Below are 24,882 nucleotides of genomic sequence, written 5' to 3' on the forward strand. Positions count from 1 at the left end.
TTTAAAGTGTTTAAAAAAAGTTGAATAAAACGTGCAACTTTCTTGCCATTAGGTGAGTGAGTTTCTGCCTCTTGCATCAGCAACAGAAGCCTCAGATTATCCAGCTGTATCAGAACTTTCCATAGAAAAACCAAGGACAGCATCTACAGGTAAGCCTTGGACGGCCGCCGCACTTCTAATGGAAAGTAGATACTTTGCCTATTTCTGTCACAAATTTCTTTTCCCCCCAGCAGAAACCCCTCGAAGGCTTACCCCTATACCAGGGAGCTTACAAGAAGCATTTATAAAGAGGAAAAAATCATTTATGGAAAGATCCCACCAGAGGCAGAAAGAAATAAGGAATAAAATTCATGTCTCTGAAAATTCTCAAATCAAAACAGTTAAAGAGAAACCATCTATAAGTATGTTGAATTTTTAAAATCTTCAACAACTAACTCCCTGAAATGTTTAAAGCCTTGTGATTACAACTTGATTTCACTTTTCTTTCCTCAGGTTCATCTGTGAGTCATCTAAAGGGCGTGAATAAAGTCAGAGCATCTTTTCCTGAAGACAGAAAGACTACACAGGCTCTAAGGCACCAAAGGGGTCTAAGGTAGGGTTAATTTTTTTTTTTTTTTAAGTGATTCACTTTTTGCAATGTTTGTCTCTAATTCTATATAAATTCTTTACAGGTTATACAATCAACTAGCTGAAGTGAAACAACAAAAGGAAGAAAAAGCAAAACAAGAAGCTTATGCCCAAAACAGAGCAAGGGCAAAAGAATTCCATAAGGTGAGTGTAACTGAGGGGGAAGGATCTAATTTTTCAAGCATGAAGTACACAACTGAAATTCAAATTTTTATTCCTTCCACAGAAAACACTAGAGAAACTTCGAATCAAAAATACATGCTGACTTTCTAGAAACAGTGTAAAGGTTTCTTTTTTAATTGTGCATATGTAGCATTAGACAAAATTATTTAAAGTCAATAAATTTTTATTCAAGGAATTCCATGTTGTGATTTCTTCCACTGTCCATCAGGGTCACTTTAGATCCTCTAAAGAGCTGGAGTCAAAAGATATATCTTCAAGTTTGCCCTGAAGAAGAGAAATTTTGATTAACCTTTAAAACTCTCACATGGCAACAATCACGGATTATTACGTTTTGTATCTCCTCAGGAAAACACAGCACCAAACATAGGAGTGCTATGGCTTCCTATAGAGAACTTCCATCTTTGGTCACAGCGTTAAGAGCTCTGGGTTTCACAGCCTCATGAGCCCTCTTTGAAATGACCCATACAAATGTCTTTTCTAATGCATACATACCTTTTTAATGAAACTGATCCAGTTGTCCTGTCAGCCCTACGTAACAATATAAAAGTAAATTTTACATTTCCAGAGATGACTGTACAGTGAGTGAACATGACTGAGTCCTAGAACGAGCCTGAGTTAACTCTACTACAAACTGCTTGGTTATTAGCAATCCACAAGGGTTATAATACAAAGGCAAAGCACATTTGCATGATTCAAGAGATCTAGAAGAATTTTCAAATCTCATTGATTTTAAAGAAAAATAACGTGGTTCACATTATGCATTTGTATTGCATTTCTATTACGGTTAATCAGCTGTTCCCAATAAGCTGATTGCTAGCAAAGTAGCAGACAGAAAACCTACTGGGAAATTTTTTTATGGTCATGTCCACAGCAAATGAGAAACTGCATTCTAAAAGCCTTGGTAATGACCATTTACACCCTTGAGCGAATAACTTATGGTTAAGATAAAAACCATTACTTGCCATAATTACTTTGGCTTCTGTGGTCTCGTTTTAATATGGGTATACTGATGAAGACTTCAAAATTCACCTATGGAAAAATGTGTATTTCAAATTTATATTTACTATTAAGTACAGAAATCTATCTTTCAAGAATGAGGTTGCTTAGGTTCCAAAGTATCCTGAAACCCGGCACCCCAACTAAGGTATTGAAAATTCCATGCTTAAAATAGCTATTTAAACTAATAGGTATTTTTAAAAATCAATGATCCCATGCCCATTCATATCTGAATTTGCTCTATGATCATGTTTCTGGTAACTTTTACCTTTGAGCTTTTATAATCTTCTGAAATACAATGGAATATTTAATGTAAATGGATGTTCAGAAAGGCCATTTTCATTCAGCCCCTTCAGAGCAGTTGAACATTTCGCCCATCATCATAACATCGTTAATGATGAAGTTTAAACATCTAATAACGTAAGTCTAGTCTTTTTTACTCCTAAGTGGTGATAGATGTTGCAATAGCATTACTAGATAAATAAATATAATAACCTAAAATAACATTTGGAGAAAAACTAGTATTCAACAAAATAACCTGCATGGCCTTTTAAGTAATGAATTAACTTACCAAGAATCTTTGGGATCTAATTTCTTCAACCAATTTACTTTAGGGTCCTAGAAGTTGAATTGTACAAAGTACACTTATATTTTGACACCTGATCCAAGACACAGTCATGTACCACATTACAATGTTTCAGTCAATATACAGCATAGAAAAAAACAGTGGTCCTATAAGAGCTGAAAATTCCTTATTACTTAAATGTTATTGTTTCTAATATTGAAAAGTCAACATTTTTCTCCTATTTTACTCATAAGCATGGCAAAATGTTACAGGTCTCATTGTCACCACTGCAATATGCATACTGTGATGGAAGCATAACCTGTCTCAATTTAGCCACATTAACTATTTTTGGACACCATGATCAACAGTGCCCATTCTCTAGAATGAGGCATTGTAAAAGTCTTTAAAGCTTAGTAGTGTATTTGTATGAAGTTCTTGTTATGCTGGCAGTGCTACCAATAGAGGGAAACAAGCAGAATCAGTAGAAACAGAGAATCTTACCTTTTTACTGTAGGTGGTGGGGATCTGCCTGGTTCTCAATTTGACACCCTGGAAAAAGAAAAGCATTGCTTACTATTTTAGAGTATACCAAACTGAACACTCTGGGAAACCTATACAAATACTGTATCAATAGAAATACCAGGTTTAACAAGCACAAAGCCAAGAAAACCAACGATGCCAGATACTGAATTTCTATAGCACTGACCTTTGAACACCCTAGCAGGTGTAAACTGCTGAGTGCAGATACCATGCAGTGCAATTATGACTGAACTGTATAACTCGTATTGCCAAATTTGCAATATTGCTGAGAAATGCTTTCACAAACCTCTCAAATTCAAGTTCCTTTAACAAGTACAATAATTTGACTTTTTTTCCTAATTGTCACTGTAATAAGGAAGCTATACATTAACTGCATTTTAAGCTACAACTCTAGTCTTTGCCTAATCTTTGCCCAGTCTCTCTATAAAACCTACATATACATGTAACTTAACAGATCAAGCGACTACAAACGTCAAGCTCATTGTTGCTCAAACTGCCAGTTACACAAAATTCTTTTTATGTAATTCATATCCCTATTGATTCAACATATCCACACAGGTTTACGTGACTTTAGGATGAAGTATGTGTAACTGCCAGTTGAATAACGATGCAAAGAACACAGGTAGTTTCGTTTGGTAGGTATAGACATGCAGTCTCTTCATTTTCCTTCTCTATACAAATATATATATTGTAATTTTTTACCAGTATCTTATTAATTTTGTGTTATACCTGAAATATTGGGATGGTGTACTTAATTTCTATTTTTCATCTTTTGAGTCCTTGATTATTATAAGTTAAATATTTTACTTACCTCTCAACATGAATGAGTTCAAATCACATTCATTCCTATAGAAAGTACCAATTAAAGATTTAGAACGGATACATTTCCAGTTATTCAAACTAAAACCCAAGTATAAATTTAAGATCCAGTTTATTATACAGCCACATCCAGCTCTGTCAGAATTAAGTTTTAGTTCATGCCCGTATCATTCAGCAGTTGAACAGTTAAATTCATCATCTGAACTGTAATCATTATTTCCCAAAAGATTATACTGTCACCGATTAAAACTTACCTAAGCGATCACTCAAGAATAGTACAGATGTGTGGAGTATGTCAATACCTAAGGTAAAAAAGTAGATTATCTGGTTTTTCATAACGTTTAGTAACCGTCTTTTTCAAACTTTTAGCAACTGTCTTGTAGTTCCTTCCCACAGATCTAACAATAGTCCTGTGAGTAAAGTAAAACCACAGAGTTACTCTATGAGGCGTTTCCAACGATGTGCAGGCTACAGGAAAAGCCCCATCGGGATAGACCTCAACCACTATTTACAAGGTTTTGATTTTTTTTTTAAAGACACAGGATCTGCCGTGTCTTTTAAAAATTGTGCGATTCTTGCTGAATCGCTTGAGCCCAGGGGTTCGAGGCTACAGTGGGATGCGGCAGGATCACATCTCACTGTAGCCTCGAACTGCTGGGCTTAAGTGTTTATCCTGCCTTAGCCTCCAGAGTAGCTGGGGACCACAAGCACCACTGTGTCCAGCTAGTATTCATACACATAAATAACAAAGTCTAATACTCCATAGGAAAGAAATTATGAGCAGAAACTGCAATATGCTCTTACAATATTGCAAACTGCAAAAACTTCCTATCACGTTAATCACAAAAACAATAATTTCACAATCACATTGTGCTTAGGAGCCAGAGGAATGATAAATAAAAAGTACCATGAAGTAGCTCCTTTACATGAACCAAAGGAAAAGGATTTAAACTTAAGATTTAAGTTTAAAATGTAACTGTTGTTATGAACTTCAATACTGCAACAGAGGATGTTTTCCTAGTTCAAAGATTTCAGCAAATTTTAATTCTTGGCTCAAAATTAGTTGTCATCCATTATAAAATACAGGAATATAATGTGCCTGTAAGTTATGACTTTGGCATTATATAACTTTTAATCAAACTCTACATCATTCAAATTTATGAATTCTTATGACCTGTGTAATCATTTCTTTTATTATACTATATTTTGCATTAAACCATAAAATCCTCTACCTCATTTTAGATTGTGCATTAATTCAAAATAATGCCGTAGGCTTCAAGTAGGAAATCCAAAGTTCTGATTATTGCTACAAACTAACAAATTTGGGACCCTCTAATGCTTGCAACTAAAATGAATCTGACACATCACTATAAAATGTGTGAATCTAAGATCCTTCTTTTCAGAAATCATTATAAATGGGAATTAAAAGCATGGTAGAAATGTCTCTGAATGAAATGAAACTTGCTTGCTCTGACAACATACTGTTTCCTACACATAAACAAATATGATGTGAAAACTCGAATTGAGACATACCTTTAACTCCAGACACCATGTTCTCAAGATAAAAGCCTTTAAAACAAAAAGCCATTGTATATATCGTCAACATGAAATTGGAATGCAAAATTAATACTGCTGAGGATTTCCCTCATATCCCATGCTGTTTATCTATTCTACAGGCCTAGAATCAACCTTTTTATCTTAAGAGACAGGGTCTGTCTGTTACTCAGGCTGGAGTACAGTGGTGCCATCAAAGCTCAGTGCAGCCTCCCACTCTTGGGCTCAATCCTTTTGCCTCAGCCTCCCCTTTCTGAGTAACTCCAACTACAGGCACATGCCCCAGTACCCAGCTAATTTTTAAATTTTTGTGGAGATGAGGTGTTTCTTTCTTGCCCAGGCTGGTCTTGAACTCCTCGTTTCAAGCAATACTCCCACCTCGGTGTGGAGATTGCAGGCTTGACCCATTGCACCTGGCCTGGAACCAGCCTTTATGGCTATCAGTACTCCCATCGATCAGCTGTCTCAGGTATCATAATATCCCTTCTTATATGTATCAAAACTCATACTGAACAATGAGTTCTGGGTTGCAAAAGAGGATTTACTTTTGCACCTATCCACAAGTCTTTGTCCACGTTAAACAAAAACATACATAAGTGCCGTCCCAAAATGTACTACATAGCAGAGTAGTCAGCTCTATCGTGGTGATCAAAATAATGAACATCGGGGTAATCACTGGTTCTCCCCATGTATACATGTTAAATAAATGTGTACACCTTTTGTTGAACTAATAAAAAGTGAAAATGGTAGTTAATAGTAGTATTAGGCCGGGTGCCATGGCTCACACCTGTAATCCCAGCATTTTGGGAGGCCAAGGCAGGCAGATCGCCTGAGGTCAGGAGTTCGAGACCATGGTGAAAACCTGTCTCTACTAAAAATACAAAAATTAGCTGGGTGTGCTGGCTAACGCCTGTAATCCCAGCTACTAGGGAGGCTGAGGTAGAATCGCTTGAACCCGGGAGATGGAGGTTGCAGTAAGCCAAGATTGTGCCATTGCACTACAGCCTGGGTGACAGATCGAGACTCTGTCTAAAAAAAAATAGTATTAAAGATACTCTAAATTTGGGAAGGAAAATGAGGTTATTACAATACTAAGCATCTGACAGGTCACTTTTGCCATGGCTGAACAAAGCTGGGATAAAATTAGAGCATTTCAAATACCCTCTTCAAGATGGTTGGGTGTCAAGTTACTTTCTTTGTTTAAGATTTTCTTTTCAAAATTAAAATCACTACACTTCATTGTTTCAGTACTCACAGGACACCTGTAAGCTCTTATTCAGAAATCAAATGACAATTTCTCAAATTTTTCTATGTATTTTCTCTAGTGTTTTAATGGTGTTTTTCTAATTATTACTACTTCACAAGTTTCTTTCACAAACTTCTTCACAGGGTTAAAATTTTTTTTTCTTGTTATAAAGTTCTGGGTTTCAGAATTTCTTCACCACCAGACTGGTACATATATCCACATTTATCTTTATTCATTTCTATGAAGTCGTTTTTTCTATATGCTTCACCTTTGACATTCATGATCCTGTCACATTTTCAGGCCTCTCTGTCCAGTATTTTTGGCTTTTGTAGCTCTCTTTTTAGACAAAGCAGCTTCTTCAGTAATATCCTCTTCTTCTAAGTATACACTCAGTCTTACAGGGAATTCAGAACTTACTATGAAACTATCCCCCTGCATAAAACAAAAAAAAAAAAATCATGGATTAAGCAATAACTCAAATGGTTTAGTAATTACATACAGCTGAATGCCCTGGATTACTTCAGATAACCTAGAGACTACATGTAGATGTTAAAAATCCAAATTAACATCTGCTTATTTTTTCATTTGACATCCTAACTAGCAATAATACATATCAGAATGCTGCTTATTAAAAATAGTACTGAAAACCCCATGTTCTTTATCAAGTCTCTAAAAAATTATTTTCTTTCTTACATTTCCTGCAGTAAACTTATAGAGCTTTTCAAAAGTTAAATGAAGTGTAAGAGAAAAACAAAATACAATTCCTTCTGCACCAACCAACTCTCCTGCCTTCCCAAAATGGAATAGGAAAAAAATAAGTCGCTTACTGCCAATTTGATATCACATTCGTTATCTTCAAGATGTGTTGCATCCTCATCCTCTGCTCTGTAAGATTAAAATTTATCGTCATTGAGATGACAGAATCTTCTATGACCTAATTAGTTGTATATTCCACTCTGAAATATAACTGAAACTGCAATACTAGTCAAAGCAAACAGAAAATTTGAGAATTTTGTGTTCTAGAGAATTCTAGATGTATTGTGTGCCAAGCTTGGCTCAACTGTAATAATCCCAATTGTCATACTCTGTATCTTTGTTCATTATTTAACTATATTAAAGGCAAAATATGAAGCAATTAACATAAAAATTTAATTTATAACCTATTACCAAAGTATTTCATATGATTCCACTTACGTTGACTCCTCAATAGGAGAAATGGATCCATCATCATCCAAAAATTTATATCTACGACTATCAAAATCTTCATTTTCTAAATCTTCACCAACATTCATTTGTTTCAATGATTCTTTCAGGTGGTGTTCATACTTCAGTTTTTCAATATAGTTAAAAAATCCTCTTGCAACAGCTTGCTATATATTAAAAACACCGTAAGTATGTCAAGATTTTTCTTTCACAACCCAGCAGGTGCCTATGTTCAAAAAGGGCAATGCCCCCCCTTACCAAAGACTCTGAATTTGCTATCTTAACTACTCCCCACTTGTGGACTTATCAAATGCTGATTATTAAAATTCACATTACAATTATAAATTTACCTAAGCTGGTACCAAGGAAAAGTGAAGTACATATCTTGTCATGTCTGGGACTTACTAAAGGCATTTTAAAATGTAAAAACAGGAATAAGATTTCTAATGTTTAGTCACCTTAAACTTAAAAGATTAACTGAAGAGATTAACATGTATAATCCTCCCAAATAAAATTTCAGGTTCTGGCAAGGGATCATAAATTAATTCTGCATTCATTCAACATACAACTCTCAAATATTTAAAAAAATCTACTCCTAAGTATTAGCGTATTTTTCAGATAATTGGCTTAGAAACATCTAGGTCTTAAGAATATATCCACTGAACATAAGGCATGTGTGGTTTTGGTTTAGGTTACTGCAAAAGTAATTTCAAGTTATGTGAGCTTTTATTATCCCCACTGAGTTTTAGGGTTGTGTTTAAAGACCTGAGATGGGATGAGATCAAAGGATTGTATACAAAGAGCCTTGGAGCACTATCTTTTAAATCTGGCAAAAGTGTAGCTATATAAGAGATACAAGTCAAGATTCAGTTGAAGGACAGGGTGGACTTTAGGGGTAAGTCAGTATAGAAGAGTATCAAAATTGCAGACAGTCTGTTCCCAGTATATCTGAGACAATTCTAAATTGGCCAACAAATCATTTTGGGCATCCTGAGTTATGTGTAGCCATGTATGTAAAATGCTGACTCACCTCAAACGTTAAAATTTTTCTCCAAGGTGGGTTTTTTTCATTCTCTGATTCTAAAAATGGGAAGCCAGATCCTCTGCTTCTAAATTGTTTCTTCTTATCTATTAGTGAGTATATAGGATTTCTCCTTCCTTCTGGTCTTCCCCTTGGTCTTCCTGTTGGCTGGTACCTCTTCTTTTTCTTTTTTTTATATCTCTTTTTCCTGTTCTTGAATCTCTCAAAAATAGCTTTCATAGTCAATGGTATTGGTTCAAAAGATGAGTCACTTGATGAATCACTTGCGTGAACACTTTCAGGTGTACGAACAAATTTTCGAATGGGGTTTCTTTTCTCCCGTTTAGGTGAGTAAGGGATACACTGAGTTTTAAATAAGCGGCTATCAGAAGAGTTATCACTAGAAAAATGGGAAAAAAATTAATCTTCCTTTCTTACTGCTTATAACCATTAATACCCAGTCCTAAATGTACATTTCTTCCAAGACCAACTCAGGAAACATGCCCAGAATTAAAAATTTTTTAAAGGATGGGCTCAGAACCAGCTAGCCTTTCTGCTGACCATCCTATTTAAATAGCCCATAAAGCTACAGCTCTTATTAAAAAGAGTTTTGTAGACATCATCTTGCTGTCACCCAGACTGGAGTGCAGTGGTGCAATCACAGCTCACTGCAACCTCAAACTCCTGGAAACTCCAGGGATGCTCCTGCCTCAGCCTCCCAAGTAGCTAGCTAGGACTAATGGCATGCACCACTATGCTCAGCTTACAAAAAAACTATGTATCTTTAAAGACAACGTATGAGCTCCAAAAGGCTGTATGGTTCGGTTCACTGCTAAGAGCATCTGAGTAAAACAAACAGCCTACTGAACCGGAAGATGTAGTCTGGAAGAGATGCTAATATGACCCGAAGAATACATTTTTTCTCGACGAATGTGTCCCATTATAATATATTCACATTTTGAATTTAAAGTATTTGCAATGCTATTATATCAATCTATATAACTAGATAAACTTGGAAGGTCAGTGAAATCTAGTTTTCCTTCTTTCTCAATTCCTGAAAATTATCTTTACTGTCACTCATTATATACAATAGTTTCTCGTAATTCAGATACAATAAACATGATTGAATCCACTCACCTTCGATTTGCAAGTTCCACAGCATCAGATGTCACATGGTCAAGAGAATCTATTCCTGATTTATCCATCAATTGCTCTTTGTTTTAAACAGTTTTCTGAAATCATGAAATTTAGTAAATATGACAAAGCTTCCCTAAATATTGACACAGTATCTACTACAGTGTTGAACATGGTCAGACTATGCCAATGATTTCAGGCGAAATCATTTATCAAGGTTAAGCTTCTTATCCATTTCAGATCAGTTTCTTTAAAAAGAAACCCAGAAATTCTATTCACAGGTTCTTTCACTTTTTACCCTCTAAATGTATTCAATGTAACAAGATTCCAAAAAAGTACCGTCACTTCCAACAAAAGCATCTTTCAATATAAGTAAATGTAGTTTTATCATTAGCCACATATTTTAACGTACAATTACCAATACAGTATTAATGTACAATTAAAAACCATTTTCCAAGATCAAAGGGGGAATTCCTAAAGCAAAGTGTGCCCTATATAAACCAGGAAAAGGATCTCCAATCAGTAAACCATTTTAAACTCCTAATCACCTCTCCATTATAATTCCTAGATTCTTCATTCCTAGATTCATTTAAGTAACTGAACTGTCATATTGTATCTTTGCCATTATTGGTGGAAACTGACAAGTTCTGAATTCTCAACCTTTTTCAATAAACTATCATAATTCTTGTGTCTTCATCCCCATGGTAGAGAGTATACAACATACCAAAAAAAAAGAAGAAAAAAGATTCCTTCTTGTGAGCTAAAAAAAAAAAAAAAAAGAAAAACAGGGTGGTCTGGGTGGCTCAGGCCTGTGTAACAAAGCATTTTGGGAGGTCGAGGCGGGCAGATCGCTTGAGCCCAGGAGCTGAAGACCAACCTGGGCAACGTGGTGAAACTCCGTCTCTACAAAAAATACAGAAATTAGCCAGAATAGTGGCGCGCGCCTACCTCAGGAGGCTGAGGTAGGTGGAATACCTGAGCCTGGGAGGTGGAGGTTGTACGTAGTGAGCCTCAGCAACACAAGGAGCCCAATGTCTCTACAAAAAATTCTTAAAATACTGGCTAGGTGTGGTGGCCCGTGCCTTTGCTCCCAGCCACTCGGGAGGATCGCTTGAGCCGCGGTGGAGGTTGCTGTGAGCCGAGATTGCACCACTGCACTCCAGCCTGGACGACAGAGCAAGACCCTGTCTCAGGGGAAAAAAAAAAAAAAAAAAAAAGGCATGGCAACAAAAATTAAAGATAACTACTTATTTCATTATTGTACTTGCCTTAGTCAATCTCTTGTCTCATTCTGTAGCTTCTTGGGACCTGACATGAGTCATTACATATAAATCCTAGGATGAACTAGCAAAATATTTAAATATAAATATTTAAAATATAAAACGATAAGGTCACCAAGAGCTCAGATTTGTTAAATGCCCCCTGTGGTAATTTCCTGGTAGAACGTCTTACTAGTTTTTTTAAGTACAAGATTCTACAAAGTCATTAAATATCGAATGCTCAAAAACGGAATTCAACAAAAATTTGCCCCCATGCTTTAATGGTATACCTGTGGTTTTAAAAGTAGGGATTATCAAAATAAAGCTAGCTCAATAATCACTTTTTCGAAGTATTTAGAAGACACTCCTACTTGGGTGTCGATGCCTCCGCCGGGATTCTGCAATTCTTAGAGGCCACGTGGGCAGAGAGCGGCGCTTTACCCGGAGCTAACGCTGTGACCACCAGCGCCTCTCACCCGGCAGCGCCTAACCTGCAGAAAGCCGGCGCTAATAATGGGTACCTAACATATGAAGGTTAAATCATTTAAATCACGTAATAAGGTTAAATTTGGCCGCAACACGATTTAACACCTCCATCTCAAGATATAATGAAGCCCGTCCACACTACAACCACGTTTGTGTGGGCCTCATACTAGCCGCGTGGCGCGGAGTGGTCTGCAGCCGTGATCCCTTCACCCTCTCGGCCCGACTTCGGAGGCTCGATCCTCCGGACCAACGCAGGGGCCCCGGGAAACCCTAGATATGCAATGCCTCCCCCGCCCGCCAGGCCCGGACGGCCTCGCCCTCTTAGCAACCTACCTAAAAGGGCCTCACAGTGGCCCCAACCGCGCACTTGCTGCTCGTAACCCAGGCCTCGGCCCAAAACCCGCGACTGGCCTGGTGCGTGAGTCCTAGAGATCTGCACACACCACCCTCCGGACCTCAGCCCTCTAACTCCCGATAACCAGCCGACCTCCTCCAACCGTGCGTTAGAAAAGAGTGGGCTATTTCCGTGGCCCAAGTAATAGTCAGGCCGAAATCTCGCGATACAACTTAGCTTCCGGGAAGAAGGCGAGCGGTGGGAGGAGACGCGACGCGGGGGCGCCATTTTTCTCGCCGCGCAGGGTGGACCGATTAACGTGGGCGGAGCTCTAGCTCGCGTATTCTGAGGAGGCGGGGTTGGCCTAGGCGAAGATCCGGACTCTGGTGTTTTGCTACCGTGAGCGATTAGGTGAGTGGAATAGCCAAGAACATTTCGGCAAATAACAAAAACAAAACGTGCGGTCACTTGTGAGTGGATGAGAACTGTGAGGAAACAAGCCTCTCAGCCCGGTTCGTTTCCAGTGGTCTCGCGTTTGCTGAGCTGTCGCCTGGCTTTCTAAACCTGGTCCTGGGTGTGTGGCGAGGGTGACGGGTGGGATGTGTGCTTGAGTGTTTTGTCATCCTTTGTCTACTTCTGCCTTCAAAAACCCTTGCGTGTTAAAATATTGGAGAAGGCTCATCCTTTGACCATGACTCGAATTGTGTAACCTTTGTGCTGGACGCCAGTGTTATTCCATAGCACGCCCAGGTCTCCTCCCCACTTTTGCACCTGTTTCGTAAGCTCACCCTTTCTGCCTCCCAGGAGTTGGCTAACATGTCACAAGTGAGACCTGTGGAGGATTTCTTTTTCCTAAGTTTCCTCCTACATCCCCCCTGCCCCACACCATTAGTTCCTTGACCGGTTCCTGAGTTAAGATTAAACAGTGTAAACTAGTTTAGTTTTGGTGGGGTTTTTTTCTCCCAAAGTAATTTTCTTTTTTTTGAGACCGAGTTTCACTCTTGTTGCCCAGGCTGGAGTGCAATGGTGCGATCTTGGCTCACCGCAACGTCTGCTTCCCGGGTTCAAGCGATTCTCCTGCCTCAGTCTCCCCAGTAGCTGAGATTACAGGCGTGCGCCACCATGCCCAGCTAATTTTTGCATTTTTAGTAGAGGCGGGGTTTCTCCATGTTGGTCAGGCTGGTCTCGAACTCCCGACCTCAGGTGATCCGTCCGCCTCGGCCTCCCAAAGTGCTGGGATTACAGGCGTGAGCCACCGCACCCGGCCTCCCAAAGTAATTTTAAAAAGGAATGAACTGGTTTGATTTTTCCACTTTCAAAATTCTGTTTTCATATGATAAACCACAAAAACCAGTAAAGCTGTCTAGTCTTATTTTATAGTTCACATCATTTTAGGATTGAACGGGCCTTAAAAGTAATCTGGTCTCTTTACCTGCTTTGCTCCATAGATTGGACAATTCCGGGGATAAAAAGTCCGATCCTTTAGGCAGCCCACTGCATTTGATCCACAGGGTCTGGGCAATGACTAAGCTCCAGGACTGGTATGGCATGTCCCTCACTGCCGTATTCAGCAGCAAGCCTAGCTGTGTAATTTGTGAGGCTCAATGCAAAATGAAAATGCAGCGTCCCTTGTTCAAAAAGAAGGGGAAAAGTGCTATTAAAGGGAAGGAACATTTAACTCCTAATGCAGAATCACTGAAATTTCACATTTCATTTTGTATTTTTTCTTTTTTTTTTTTTTTTTTTGAGACAGAGTCTTGCTCTGTCGCCCAGGCTGGAGTGCAGTGTGGCCCGATGATCTCAGCTTACTGCAACCCCCACCTCCCGGGCTCAAGAGATCCACCCACCTTAGCTTCCCAAGTAGCTGGGACTACACACGCCCGCCACCACACCCGGCTAATTTTTGTACTTTTAGTAGAGACCAGGTTTCACCATGTTGGCCAGGCAGGTCTTGAACTCCTGACCTCAAGTGATCCGTCTGCCTCGGCCTCCCAAAGTGCTGGGAGTACAGGCGTGAATCACCGCGCCCGGCCACATTTGGTATTTCTTTGTTTGTTTTATAGAGACAGAGTCTTGCTCTGCCACCCAGGCTGGAGTGCAGTTGAAGCAGGATATTTCTCTGACCCCTTCGTGGGTCTTGCGGCTGCGGTGCCTCACTTACTTAGCCCGCGGCTCTCAACTCCTCGCGGGAGGGGGCGCGCGAGTGAATGAGGCGGGAACTGGAGTGCCGGAAGCCACGAACTCTAGTCACCCAGGCCTGCTGCGTTCCATCCTTTATGGGAGGGCGCGTGGGGATGGGGATGAGCAGATGCTGGAGTCGGAGCGAGCGCTTTTGGTCGCCTGCAGGAGCGAACTCCATGCAGGCCCTGTGGCTGTGTCTGGGGGATGCCCGCGACACCTGAAGACCCACAACCTGTCTTACAACCCGTCATGGTTGTGAAAAGTTTTGAGAGAATGTCTGCACAGTGTCTAACGGTGTCTGGTATATAGTGTGCACTCAAATGGTAACCAGTTTAGTTGGGATAGTTGGTCTACTCCTCCGGTGTTAACCTCTGCAGCTCCGTTTCCCTTCTAGACCCTATTTCTGGGCCATCGACTCCCACCAATTAGGCAGGAAAATATTGTTTGCCTCCATCTGCCCCAAGGCTGTATTCCTGGAGTTTATGTGAGAACCTAACTCCTTTCTCAGCTCCAACTCTAACCCTCTCCCCACCTCCAACACACACATAAACACTCACATACACATGCTACCACACTGCCTGCTGTGCCATCAGCCTGCCTGAAGTTCACATCATTTTAGGATTGGACGGGCCTTCATAATTTAAATTTTATTATGAAAAAGTGATAGTCTAAGGAACTCATTTGATTTTTTGTCTAAATGTCAAATATAGAGTAGAAAGCACAAGTATCTGTTATAGAAATACTTGAGAGTCCTATATGCACTGTTATCCACAACCATTTAAACACTTATCCACTAATCCCTAATAAGTACCCCTAATAAGTACACTTCTAAACCAGTTATTCAAGCTACATCCTCCCAAGATTGGACTTTGTTTCTACTTTGGTAGGGACATAAATAAACGGAAACAACCGACCTAACTTTTTACTAAAGAGATAATAAACGGAATAAAATTAAGATTACATTTGCATTTTAACTTGTGTTCTTATTCCTACTGCCAGCAAAAATATCTAAAGTGCTTTTATTATCATTATAAATGAATATACTATTCGTTGTGCAGATTTTGACGTGTTCATAAATAAGTTAGTACCCAATGTTTGCTTGATAAAGAATGTGATAAAATGTTAACATTTGGGAAATCTGGGTGAAGAATATACAGGAATTATTTGTATGTAATATCTGTCAATCTGAAATTATTTAAAAGAAAAAGTTAAACTGTCTCATTCCTGAACAATTATAAATTATTCAACCCAAAACTGAAGGGGGCCTGCCCCTTCACACCTGTGGATATTTCTCATCAGGTGGGAAGAGAGACTGAGGAAAGAAATAAGACACAAAGTATAGAGAAAGAACAGTGGGCCCAGAGGACGGGCACACTCAGTATGCAAGGACCTGCACCGGCACTGGTCTCTGAGTTCCCTCAGTATTTATTGATTACTATTTTCACTATCTCAGCAAGGGGAGTGCGGCGGGAGAACAGGGTGATGGTGGGGAGGTCAGCAGGAAAACATGTGAGTAAAGGAATCTGCGTCATAAATAAGTTCAAGGGAAGGTACTGTGCCCAGATGTGTAAGTAGGCTAGATTTATGTTTCTCTTTACCCAAACATCTCAGTGTAGCAAAAAGTAACAGAGCAGTATTGCTGCCAGCATATCTCCCCTCCAGCCACAGGGTGATTTTCTCCTATCTCAGAATAGAACGTATAGTCAGCTTTACACGGAGACATTCGGTTCCCAGGGATATGCGGGAAACAAAGACCTTCCTCTTTTACTAATCCTTCTCAGCACAGACCCTTTATGGGTGTCAGGCTGGGGGACAGTTAGGTCTTTCCCTTCCCACGAGGCCTTATCTCAGGCTGTCTCAGTGGGGGGAAATCTTGGACAATACCCACGCTTTCTTGGGCTGAGGTCCCTGCAGCTTTCCGCAGTGCATCGTGTCCCTGGTTAATAGAGAATGGAGAATGGTGATGACTTTTACCAAGCATACTGTCTGCAAACATTGTTAAAAAGGCATGTCCTGCACAGCCCTAAATCCCTTAAACCTTGATTCAATACAGCACATGTTTCTGTGAGCACAGGGTTGGGGCTAAAGTTACAGATTAACAGCATCTCAAAGCAAAACAATTTTTCTTTGTGCAGATCAAAATGGAGTTTCTTTTGTCTTCCTTTTCCACATAGACACAGTAACAGTCTGATCTCTCTTTTCCCCACACAAAACTATGTTTAAAATAATTTAAGTATGATTATATAAGATTTGGGGGCCGGGTGCAGTGGCTCACGCCTGTAATCCTAGCACTTTGGGAGGCTGAGGCAAGTGGATTGCTTGAGCTCAGGAGTTTGAGACCAACCTGGGCAACATGGTGAAACCCTGTCTCTACTAAAATACAAAAAATTAGCCGGGCGTGATGGCACATGCCTGTAATCCCAGCTACTGGGGAGGCTGAGACAGGAGAATTTCTTGAACCTGGGAGGCAGAGGTTGCAGTGAGCCGAGATCGTGCCATTGCACTCCAGCCTGGGTGACAGAGTGAGACTCTGTCTCAAAAATTTGGGACCCTTAATAAACAGTTATATATATTTGGGAGATTAGATTACATGTATTAAATCAAGAACAATAAAAGCTGGTATTTGATAAAGTACTAAAGTAAATGTAACATCCTAAATGTTTGCAATAGAATGGTTATAGAGGATATGTTGTTGGAAAGTACCAGAACTAGAAACCCAGTTTCTAAGCAACCTGTGAATCTTTGGAAAATTAGAAAAAAAAATTTGGAAGAATATTTCAAATGGCTGAGGATCACCTTTCCACTTGCTAAATAGGCATGTTAAGGGCAGAGGCCACTCAGATTAATGAAGTGTTCTATTAACAGTTTTAACAAGAACTCCTGCAGTACTCTTAGAAACACCCTTAAGAGTCTTGTCTGTGTTCCCTGTTGTGATTGGCCTGGAGTAGGATACCTATCTACCTCATATTACTTATATTTTTCCCTGCCTTCATTTTATCTCTCTCTGGTTGCATACTTCATCACTGAACACTTAAGGTAAGATACTAATCTCTGTGTATGTGCACTTATTTGTTACAAAGTATATTTGGCATATATTTTATTTTTTAGTTGCAATGATAGAAAAGCATATATTTAAATATCAAATTATAATTGGATAGATTATCAGAATTGAACAATAAATCTATTTACCAAGAGAGTATGTTCATTTGTAAATGAAAATAAAAATTTGAATTTCAAAGGCTAATCATTCCATAAAACTTTCCATTTCTTTTTGTAATTTAAATTTTATTTTGAAAAAATGATAGTCTAAGGAACTCATTTAATTTTTGGCCTATATGTGAAATATAGAATAAAAAACACACATATCTATTACAGAAATACTTGAGATCCTATATGTACTATACAAATCCTATATGTACTGTTATCTACAACCATTTAAACACTTATCCATAAACCCCTAATAAGTACCTTTTGCTTCAAGACCTATAGTCCTTAGACCAACCATTAGAAAACTGGATGTTCACTCCAGCTATATGATATTTTTTTAAAAAATGAATCGGCTGGGAGCAGTGGCTCACACTTGTAATCCCAGAATTTTGGGAGGCAGAGGTGGGAGGATCGCTTGAGGCCAGGAATTCAAGACCAGCCTGGGCAACATAGTAACACCTTGTTTCTATTAAAAAATTAGTTTTAAATTTTAAATTACAATAAAATAAAGTGTAAGTATTAAAAGGACACTTGTCTGTTTCTCACTTGGAATATTAAATGCTGGAAGCTGTCTTTGCCTTTTTATGAAGATAGAAACCTAAATGCCCTTTTGTTCTGTTTATATGTTTGAATGCTAAATGTTCATTTCCAGAACAGAAGCTGTTAATACTTGATGCGCTGTGGACTCTTGTGATAATTAACCAAGAGTAGCTCTATTTGTCCAACCTCACACCTAAAGAAGAAAGAAAATGGCTTGTGCTGAGTTTTCTTTTCATGTACCAAGTCTTGAAGAGCTTGCTGGAGGTAAAAACAATATTAACTTTGGATTTTTAAAAATTATCCCAAGAGAAAATTCTTTTAAAAAGATTTTAAGATCTATCTATATTTTACTACTTATCTATATCTATATCTTACTTATCAAAGTAATACTTTTGGTACAGAATTCATTTTCCATTTCAGTATCTGTTCTGTCCCATTTTTATTGAGAAAGTCCAAATTCTGTCCGTCTAAAAAAACTAAAATTATAATTTATAAATTCTTTTTTCTTTCACTTATAGATTATTGATGATACCAACTTTACAAGATGTAAATGATTAGTAATCCAAGACTTAAGCATGTGTGATGCCCAAAGAGTTGCACAATTTTGCTTTAACTTTTTTCACTTACGTTGTTCTTTAAATGTATACTCTACTGTTGTATGTTAATCATATTCCCAATATAATTCCCCACCACCACTAATAATGACAGACTGCCAGTGAACTTGCTTTGATTTAAGGCAGTTTCCCAAGATAAATTAGGAGGGAAGATAGTCAAAAAAAGAAAAACAAAAATGAATACAGAAATGAAGCCAGGAATAGTTGTTACCCAAAACTGTAAAGTCTGTCGGAATACTAACCTTTATTTGACAACCTCTAGGTTCTGTTCTAATGGTAGCTATAGAACCTTCGCTCGTTTCTCAAAATGTGATGTTCTGGTAGTTCATTTGTCATCCTGATAAGACTGAAGTTAAGAAATAGACTCATTTTTGCTTTGTTGTAACTTTCCTCTTATGATCTTTTCTTTTTCCCCTAATTGAATGGTAGCTAGTAAACAATCTGTATTGTTTGGCCTGTATTTCTTTTTCATCAGTCTGTCTTCCCTAATATGACAGGGCAGTTAGGAATTTTTTCTTTTTGTAGACATAGGATCTTGCTCTATTGCCCAGGATGCTCTTGAACTCCTGGCTTCACTCGATCCTCCTGCCTCGGCCGCCCAAAGTGTTGGCATTATAGGCATGAGCCACCATGCTTGGCCAGATTTTTTCTTTGATTGCTTTTCTAGAACCTGTTTTCACTTTTGTGTTTGTTTCTATTTTCCTTCTATATGTGCAGGATATATTCAGAAAAAGTAGAAATTTTATGGCCTGGCACAGTGGCTCATGCCTGTAATCTCAATACTTTAGGAGGCCGAGGTGGACAGATCACTTGAGGTCAGGAATTCAAGACCAGCCTGGCCAACATGGCAAAACCCCGTCTCTACTAAAATTACAAAAATTAGCTGAGTGTGGTGGTGTGTGCCAGTAATTCCCGCTATTCAGGAGTCTGAGCCACAAGAATCACTTGAACCTGGGAGGCAGAAGTTACATTGAGCCAAGGTCGCGCCACTGTACTTCGACCTGGGCAACAACGTGAGACTCAGTCTCAAAAAAAAAAAAAAAAAAAGAAAGGAATTGGCCAGGTGCGGTGGCTCATGCCTGTAATCCCAGCACTTTGGGAGGCTGAGGTGGGCGGATCAGGAGGTCAGGAGTTCAAGACCAGCCTGGCCAACATGGTAAAACCCCGTCTCTACTAAAAATAGAAAAAATAGCTGGGTGTGGTGGCGGGCGCCTGTAACCCCAGCTACTCGGGAGGTTGAGGCAGGACAATGGCGTGAACCTGGGAAGCAGAGGTTGCAGTAAGCCAAGATTGCGCCATTGCACTCCAGCCTGGGCGACAGGTTGAGACTCCATCTCAAAAAAAAAAAAAAGAAATTTTGTAAGAACTTTTGATCCTTAAAAGTACATAGGCTGATGCAGTAGCTCATGCCTATAATTCCAGCATTTTGGGAGGCCAAGGTGAGCAGATCTCTTAAGCCCAGGAGTTTGAGAGCCACCTGGGCAACAAGCCAAAACCCCATTTTTACAAAAAATACAAAAATTAGCCAAGCATGGTGGCACCCACCTGTAGTCCCAGCTACTGGGGAGTTTCAGGTGGGAGGATTACTTGAGCCTGGAGATCAAGGCTGAGTGAGCCAAGATCATGCTGCACACCACTGCACTCCAGTCTGGGCGACAGGGTAGGTAAGGCTATCAGAGTGAGACTCTGTCTCAAAAAAAAAAAAAAAAAAAAAAAAAAACCGTCGAGGCTAGGTGTGATGGCTCATTGTAATCCCAGCACTTTGGGGGACCCAAGGCAGGAAGATCACATGAGCCCAGGAGTTCGAGACCAGCCTGGGCAATATAGCAAGACGTGGTCTCTACATATAAAAGAGAAAGAGAGAGGGAAATACATTGGTCTTACATTAATAACTTTGAGACACCTATGCTTTCTTACATTGTTATTGAGGTATAACTATCTACAGTAAAGTACACTAATCTTGAGTGTACAGCTTGATGAATGTTAACAATAGTTACACCTATGTAACTACTATCCAGATCAAAATGTAAAATATTTCCAACATCCCAGAAGGCTCCTTTGCACACCTTCTCAGTCAGCCTTGATCCATTGCCTGTTTCTGGGACGCATAAGGTGAAGTAATATTGTATGTAGTCTTTTGTGTTTGGCTGCTTTGTTCAACATGTTGTCTGTTACCTTCACTGAAGTTGTTACGTGTGATTGCTTACTTTTTAAAAAGTTTAAATGTTTGCATTTCAGTTGGTTTTTGGAATCTTCTCTCAAAAAAGAAGGTAATCCTCACCCTCACACAAGTGCAGGCTGTTTATCTTCAACAGTTGAAAATCACTGTAGAGGAAGTATTTATATATCTTAGTCTACGTTGTACCTTGTGATTATGTCCAATGTCTAATTATATTCATTAATAAGACCATTTCCCCCTTCTTTTTTATTATACAAGTTGAGATTGGGAGTGTGTTGAGGGCACTTTTGATATGTGGTAGCCAAGTTTTTACCTAATGTTAAATAATCTTATTCCTTGTCTTTATTAGTTATGCAGAAGGGGTTAAAAGATAACTTTGCTGATGTCCAGGTCTCTGTAGTTGATTGCCCTGATTTGACTAAGGAACCCTTTACCTTTCCTGTAAAAGGTAAGCAATTTTTGCAATTAGCTTTTGTTTTTTAGTCATAATCTTTTTTTGAAACTAGAATTATTTTTAAGGACATCTTAAATTATCTACAAATAAAGGATATTGTCACAACATTTAGGCTAAATTGTGCCAAATTTCTGTGCTCACTCTTCTGATATTGGTTAAATTTCATTTCCTACTCTTGTGGAAAAGGATTGTGTTTTATTCACTTATGTAACCTTCACAGATTATAGAATAGATATCCAATAGGTTGGAATTCTTTGTATCACACGAGAGTTTTGCTTTTAATTGCTCAGACTGTTAATGGAAACTGATTTTAATTGTTATGATTTTATTTATTCAAGACCAGAAGGGATCCTAAAAGCCTTGTATTTGAATGATCTGTTAAAACTAATCCTTCAACAAATTTGCCAAGTAAGCATCCATTGTTTGAAGTGAGAAGGAAGGGAAATTGGTATTAGAAGAATAAAATAATTTGTCAGTGTGACAGATACTTATTTGATGTTTCAGTTTTTACAATAACACCACAAGGTAAGTAGTAGCCCTTGTTTATAGATGAGAAAACTGAAAACAAGAGAGACTAGATAAGCTCAGTGTAAACCATAACCAGGATTCAAATGCAAGTCTGTTTCCAAAGTCTAACCCCCTCCCGTTATACCATATTATGATGAGGAATTTGAGGATAAACACTCAAAGTGTTCTTTTTATTATGTAATTAACATCTTTGCTAAAAAGGAGTTTGCCATAGAAATTCTGGACTCTAGTTCTGTCTTAAAACAAACCTGACTTTGAGATAACATTAGCATGGGGGGATTTGAATTGAATGTTTTTTGGGGGCCTTTCCAGCTTAAACAATCTTTGATTTTAAGTAGAGCTGTAAATTCTAGAAGGCTTGTGTACCATATGGCAATTTCTTTTAGCTTCTTCAAAGCATTTAGCATAATACTTTTTTATAGTTTTTTTTTTTTTTTTTGAGACAGAGTCTCACTCTGTCACCAGGCTGGAGTTCATTGGCGCGATCTCAGCTCACTGCAACCTCTGCCTCCCAGGTTCAAGCGATTCTCCTGCCTCAGCCTCCTGAGTAGTTGAGACTACAGGCACGTGCCACCACGCCTGGCTAATTTTTTGTATTTTTAGTAGAGACGGGGTTTCACCGTGTTAGCCAGGATGGTCTCGATCTCCTGACCTCGTGATCTGCCCACCTCGGCCTTCCAAAGTGCTGAGATTACAGGCGTGAGCCACCATGCCCGGCCTTGATTTTTTAAAAAAATATGAGTGTAATGTATTTCCCCTGCTAATTAAGTAATTAACTAAAATTAAATAAAGGTCAGGAAACAGAAGAGTACAAGAAAGAAGGAAAAATGGTTAATCTTTTTTTGTTTTGTGTGTGTGTGTGTGTGTGTGTGTGTGTGAGATGGAATCTCGCTCTGTCGCCCAGGCTGGAGTGTGGAGTACAGTGGCACAATCTCAGCTCACTGCAATCTCTGCCTCCCGGGTTCAAGCGATTCTCATACCTCACCCTCCCAAGTAGCTAGGATTACAGGTGTGCACCACAACACCTGGCTAATTTTTGTATTTTTAGTAGAGATGGGGTTTCATCATGTTGGCCAGGCTGGTCTCGAACTCCCAATCTCAAGTGATGTGCCCGCCTCGGCCTCCCAAAGCGCTGGGATTACAGGTGTGAGCCACCATGCCCAGCCAAAATGGTTAGTCTTAATTTTGTCATGCAGAGTTACGCTTGGAAGAAGTGTTTTCTGGTCAGTAATTTGTGAGTCTTTAAATTGCAATACTAGAAGCCAGATATGCATCTAATATGTGTATGTATGATCTTTCATAAACATAGGAGTTTAAGACCAAACTGGCCAACATGGTGAAACCCAATCTCTACTAAAAGTACAAAAATTAGCTGGGTGCAGTGGCGTGTTAGACATTTTCTGCATGAACTGGTCTTGCTAAGATCACCAGTGACCTTAAAATGTTTAATAGTACTATTTAACCTCTCTACATATTTCATCCTGCTTGACCATTGCTGCCTGACATTCTCCCCTAGGTTCTATCTCCTCTATCCTTGTTTCACCTGTTCTTCCTTCGTGCCTTTCCTTCCTCTTTTCTTCCACATTTTCCTGGTTCCTTTTTCTTTCTAATACTCTCCTAAATATTGATCTTTTCCAGAATTCTTTCCTTAGCCTCTTCTTATTTCTAGTAATCTATCTGGGTATTTTTTAAATCCACTCTTACGGTTTTAATTACTACCTGAATATAACTTTGAAATTTGTACATCTCACCTAGATCTCTCTGGGTTTTTTTTTTTTTTTTTTTTTTTTTTTTTTTGAGACGGAGTCTCGCTCTGTCGCCCAGGCTGGAGTGCAGTGGCGCGATCTCGGCTCACTGCAAGCTCCACCTCCCGGGTTCACGCCATTCTCCTGCCTCAGCCTCCCGAGTAGCTGGGACTACAGGCTCCCACCACCATGCCCGGCTAATTTTTTGTATTTTTGGTAAAGATGGGGTTTCACCGTGTTAGCCAAGATGGTTGCGATCTCCTGACCTCGTGATGTTTTGTTTTTTGAGACAGAGTCTTGCTCTGTTGCCCAGGCTGGAGTACAGTGGCACAATCTTGGCTCACTGCAACCTCTGTCCCCGCCAGGTTCAAGCAATCCTTCTGCCCCAGCCTCCTTAGTAGCTGGGATTATAGGCTCCCGCCACCATGCCCAGCTAATTTTTCTATTTTTAGTAGAGATTCACCATGTTGGCCAGGCTGGTCTTGAACTCCTGACTTCAGGTGATCCACCCGCCTCAGCCTCCCAAAGTTATGGGATTACAGGTGTGAGCCACCATGCCCAGCTTGTTTTGTTTTTTAAGATAGGATCTCACTCTGTTGCTCAGGCTGGAGTACAGTGGTTTGATCTTGGCCCACTGCCACCTCCACCTCCTGGGTTCAAGCGATTCTCCTGCCTCAGCCTCCCAGGTAGCTAGGACTACAGGTGCACACCACTACACCTAGCTAATTTTTTATTTTTAGGAGAGATGGGATTTCGTCATATTGGCTAGGCTGGTCTCAAACTCCTGACCTTAAGTGATCCACCCGCCTCAGCCTCCCAAAGTGCTGGGATTGCAGGTGTGAGCCACCATCTAAGAATTTACATTGTATCAGAGCAAAATATTTTAAATTAAAAAGCAAAAAACAATTTTAGCCAAAAAAAAAGGAAAACCACCCCAAAATAGATTTTTTTTAAAGAAATAAGGCGTCAAAGACATTCTAGAAACCTTACCTAATCCAAACTTTGGCCCCAGTTCTAACCCTTGCCCTTGCCTTGTATTGCCTTTATGCCACCAACTATATAAGCCATGCTTGGTTATGATGATATTAGAGACACAGGTACTTAAAATAGGACAGGGGTTCTAGCCACTATGTCTTCCAATCCCTGTTATTTGTAAAACTTTATGAGAATGGAGAAATTATATACTGTTGGCATTTTATTATTAAATTAGATGTTTGCCTATTTTTAAGATGGCTTGTGTTTTCGTTTTTTGGTTTTTTCTTAGGCATCTGTGGGAAAACTAGAATTGCAGAAGTAGGAGGTGTGCCTTACTTATTGCCTCTTGTAAACCAAAAAAAAGTAAGTACTTTTACTGTGCATATTCACATGAAGATTGTAGAAGTTGGGTTGATTACGGTGTTTATTATTAGAAGACCTGTTGATCAATTGGCAAGGAAGTGCTAATGGATCAGTAATAAAAGATAAACC

The 24,882-nt window shown here is 39.2% G+C and overlaps 3 protein-coding genes and 8 non-coding genes across 53 annotated transcripts in view; 2 read left to right on the forward strand and 9 right to left on the reverse strand.

Annotated features, from left to right (window-relative positions):
- CEP295 (centrosomal protein 295) overlaps positions 1–985 on the forward strand; it is a 75,868-nt gene extending 74,883 nt beyond the window's left edge. For 10 of the 15 annotated variants that reach the window (XM_024255922.2, XM_054524931.1, XM_054524930.1 and 7 more), the window contains 5 exons: positions 53–149; positions 231–401; positions 493–592; positions 672–771; positions 854–985. In XM_024255922.2, the coding sequence (XP_024111690.2) occupies positions 53–149; positions 231–401; positions 493–592; positions 672–771; positions 854–892 (507 nt within the window). In that variant the 3' untranslated portion in view covers positions 893–985. The remainder of the gene's footprint in view (positions 1–52; positions 150–230; positions 402–492; positions 593–671; positions 772–853) is intronic. The other 5 variants (XM_054524927.1, XM_063711327.1, XM_063711328.1 and 2 more) reach the window with 1 other exon arrangement.
- TAF1D (TATA-box binding protein associated factor, RNA polymerase I subunit D) lies at positions 825–12,177 on the reverse strand. 12 transcript variants are annotated; one of them, XM_063728036.1, is made up of 14 exons: positions 11,967–12,123; positions 9,892–9,986; positions 8,764–9,154; positions 7,725–7,900; positions 7,358–7,415; positions 6,799–6,962; positions 5,264–5,299; positions 3,985–4,032; positions 3,723–3,757; positions 2,873–2,920; positions 2,378–2,424; positions 1,773–1,839; positions 1,303–1,338; positions 825–1,074 (listed from the first exon to the last, which is right to left on the reverse strand). In XM_063728036.1, exons 2-6 carry the CDS (start codon positions 9,957–9,959, stop codon positions 6,819–6,821), a joined length of 837 nt encoding a protein of 278 aa, XP_063584106.1. In that variant the 5' UTR covers positions 9,960–9,986; positions 11,967–12,123; the 3' UTR covers positions 825–1,074; positions 1,303–1,338; positions 1,773–1,839; positions 2,378–2,424; positions 2,873–2,920; positions 3,723–3,757; positions 3,985–4,032; positions 5,264–5,299; positions 6,799–6,818. The 12 variants fall into 12 exon arrangements, with proteins under 12 accessions (XP_063584106.1, XP_063584107.1, XP_063584104.1 ...); XM_063728037.1 differs by having other exon boundaries at positions 3,985–4,054; XM_063728034.1 differs by having other exon boundaries at positions 3,985–5,299.
- Positions 1,140–1,272, reverse strand: LOC112135629 (small nucleolar RNA SNORA25). The gene has a single exon (XR_002916887.1). It is a non-coding gene; the product is annotated as a small nucleolar RNA SNORA25 (small nucleolar RNA).
- LOC112135637 (small nucleolar RNA SNORA32) lies at positions 1,601–1,721 on the reverse strand. Its single transcript, XR_002916895.1, has one exon. It is a non-coding gene; the product is annotated as a small nucleolar RNA SNORA32 (small nucleolar RNA).
- On the reverse strand, positions 2,125–2,197 carry LOC112135627 (small nucleolar RNA Z40). Its single transcript, XR_002916885.1, has one exon. It is a non-coding gene; the product is annotated as a small nucleolar RNA Z40 (small nucleolar RNA).
- On the reverse strand, positions 2,633–2,762 carry LOC112135631 (small nucleolar RNA SNORA1). Its single transcript, XR_002916889.1, has one exon. It is a non-coding gene; the product is annotated as a small nucleolar RNA SNORA1 (small nucleolar RNA).
- On the reverse strand, positions 2,992–3,130 carry LOC112135628 (small nucleolar RNA SNORA8). The gene has a single exon (XR_002916886.1). It is a non-coding gene; the product is annotated as a small nucleolar RNA SNORA8 (small nucleolar RNA).
- On the reverse strand, positions 3,864–3,935 carry LOC112135653 (small nucleolar RNA SNORD5). The gene has a single exon (XR_002916909.2). It is a non-coding gene; the product is annotated as a small nucleolar RNA SNORD5 (small nucleolar RNA).
- Positions 4,101–4,232, reverse strand: LOC112135639 (small nucleolar RNA SNORA18). Its single transcript, XR_002916897.1, has one exon. It is a non-coding gene; the product is annotated as a small nucleolar RNA SNORA18 (small nucleolar RNA).
- LOC112135643 (small nucleolar RNA SNORA40) lies at positions 5,761–5,885 on the reverse strand. The gene has a single exon (XR_002916901.2). It is a non-coding gene; the product is annotated as a small nucleolar RNA SNORA40 (small nucleolar RNA).
- Positions 12,178–12,216: 39 nt separating the features above from the next.
- C9H11orf54 (chromosome 9 C11orf54 homolog) overlaps positions 12,217–24,882 on the forward strand; it is a 34,481-nt gene continuing 21,815 nt past the window's right edge. For 8 of the 18 annotated variants that reach the window (XR_008511313.2, XM_054524938.2, XM_054524940.2 and 5 more), the window contains exons 1-4: positions 12,217–12,378; positions 18,008–18,159; positions 21,038–21,136; positions 24,680–24,753. Coding sequence is in view for 17 of the 18 variants with exons in the window: in XM_054524938.2 (XP_054380913.1) it covers positions 18,105–18,159; positions 21,038–21,136; positions 24,680–24,753 (228 nt within the window). In the remaining variant the exon portion in view is untranslated. The remainder of the gene's footprint in view (positions 12,379–18,007; positions 18,160–21,037; positions 21,137–24,679; positions 24,754–24,882) is intronic. The other 10 variants (XM_054524939.2, XM_063711329.1, XM_054524941.2 and 7 more) reach the window with 5 other exon arrangements.

This window comes from Pongo abelii, chromosome 9 (genome assembly GCF_028885655.2).
Source record: "Pongo abelii isolate AG06213 chromosome 9, NHGRI_mPonAbe1-v2.0_pri, whole genome shotgun sequence".
Classification (NCBI taxonomy): Eukaryota; Metazoa; Chordata; class Mammalia; order Primates; family Hominidae; genus Pongo; species Pongo abelii.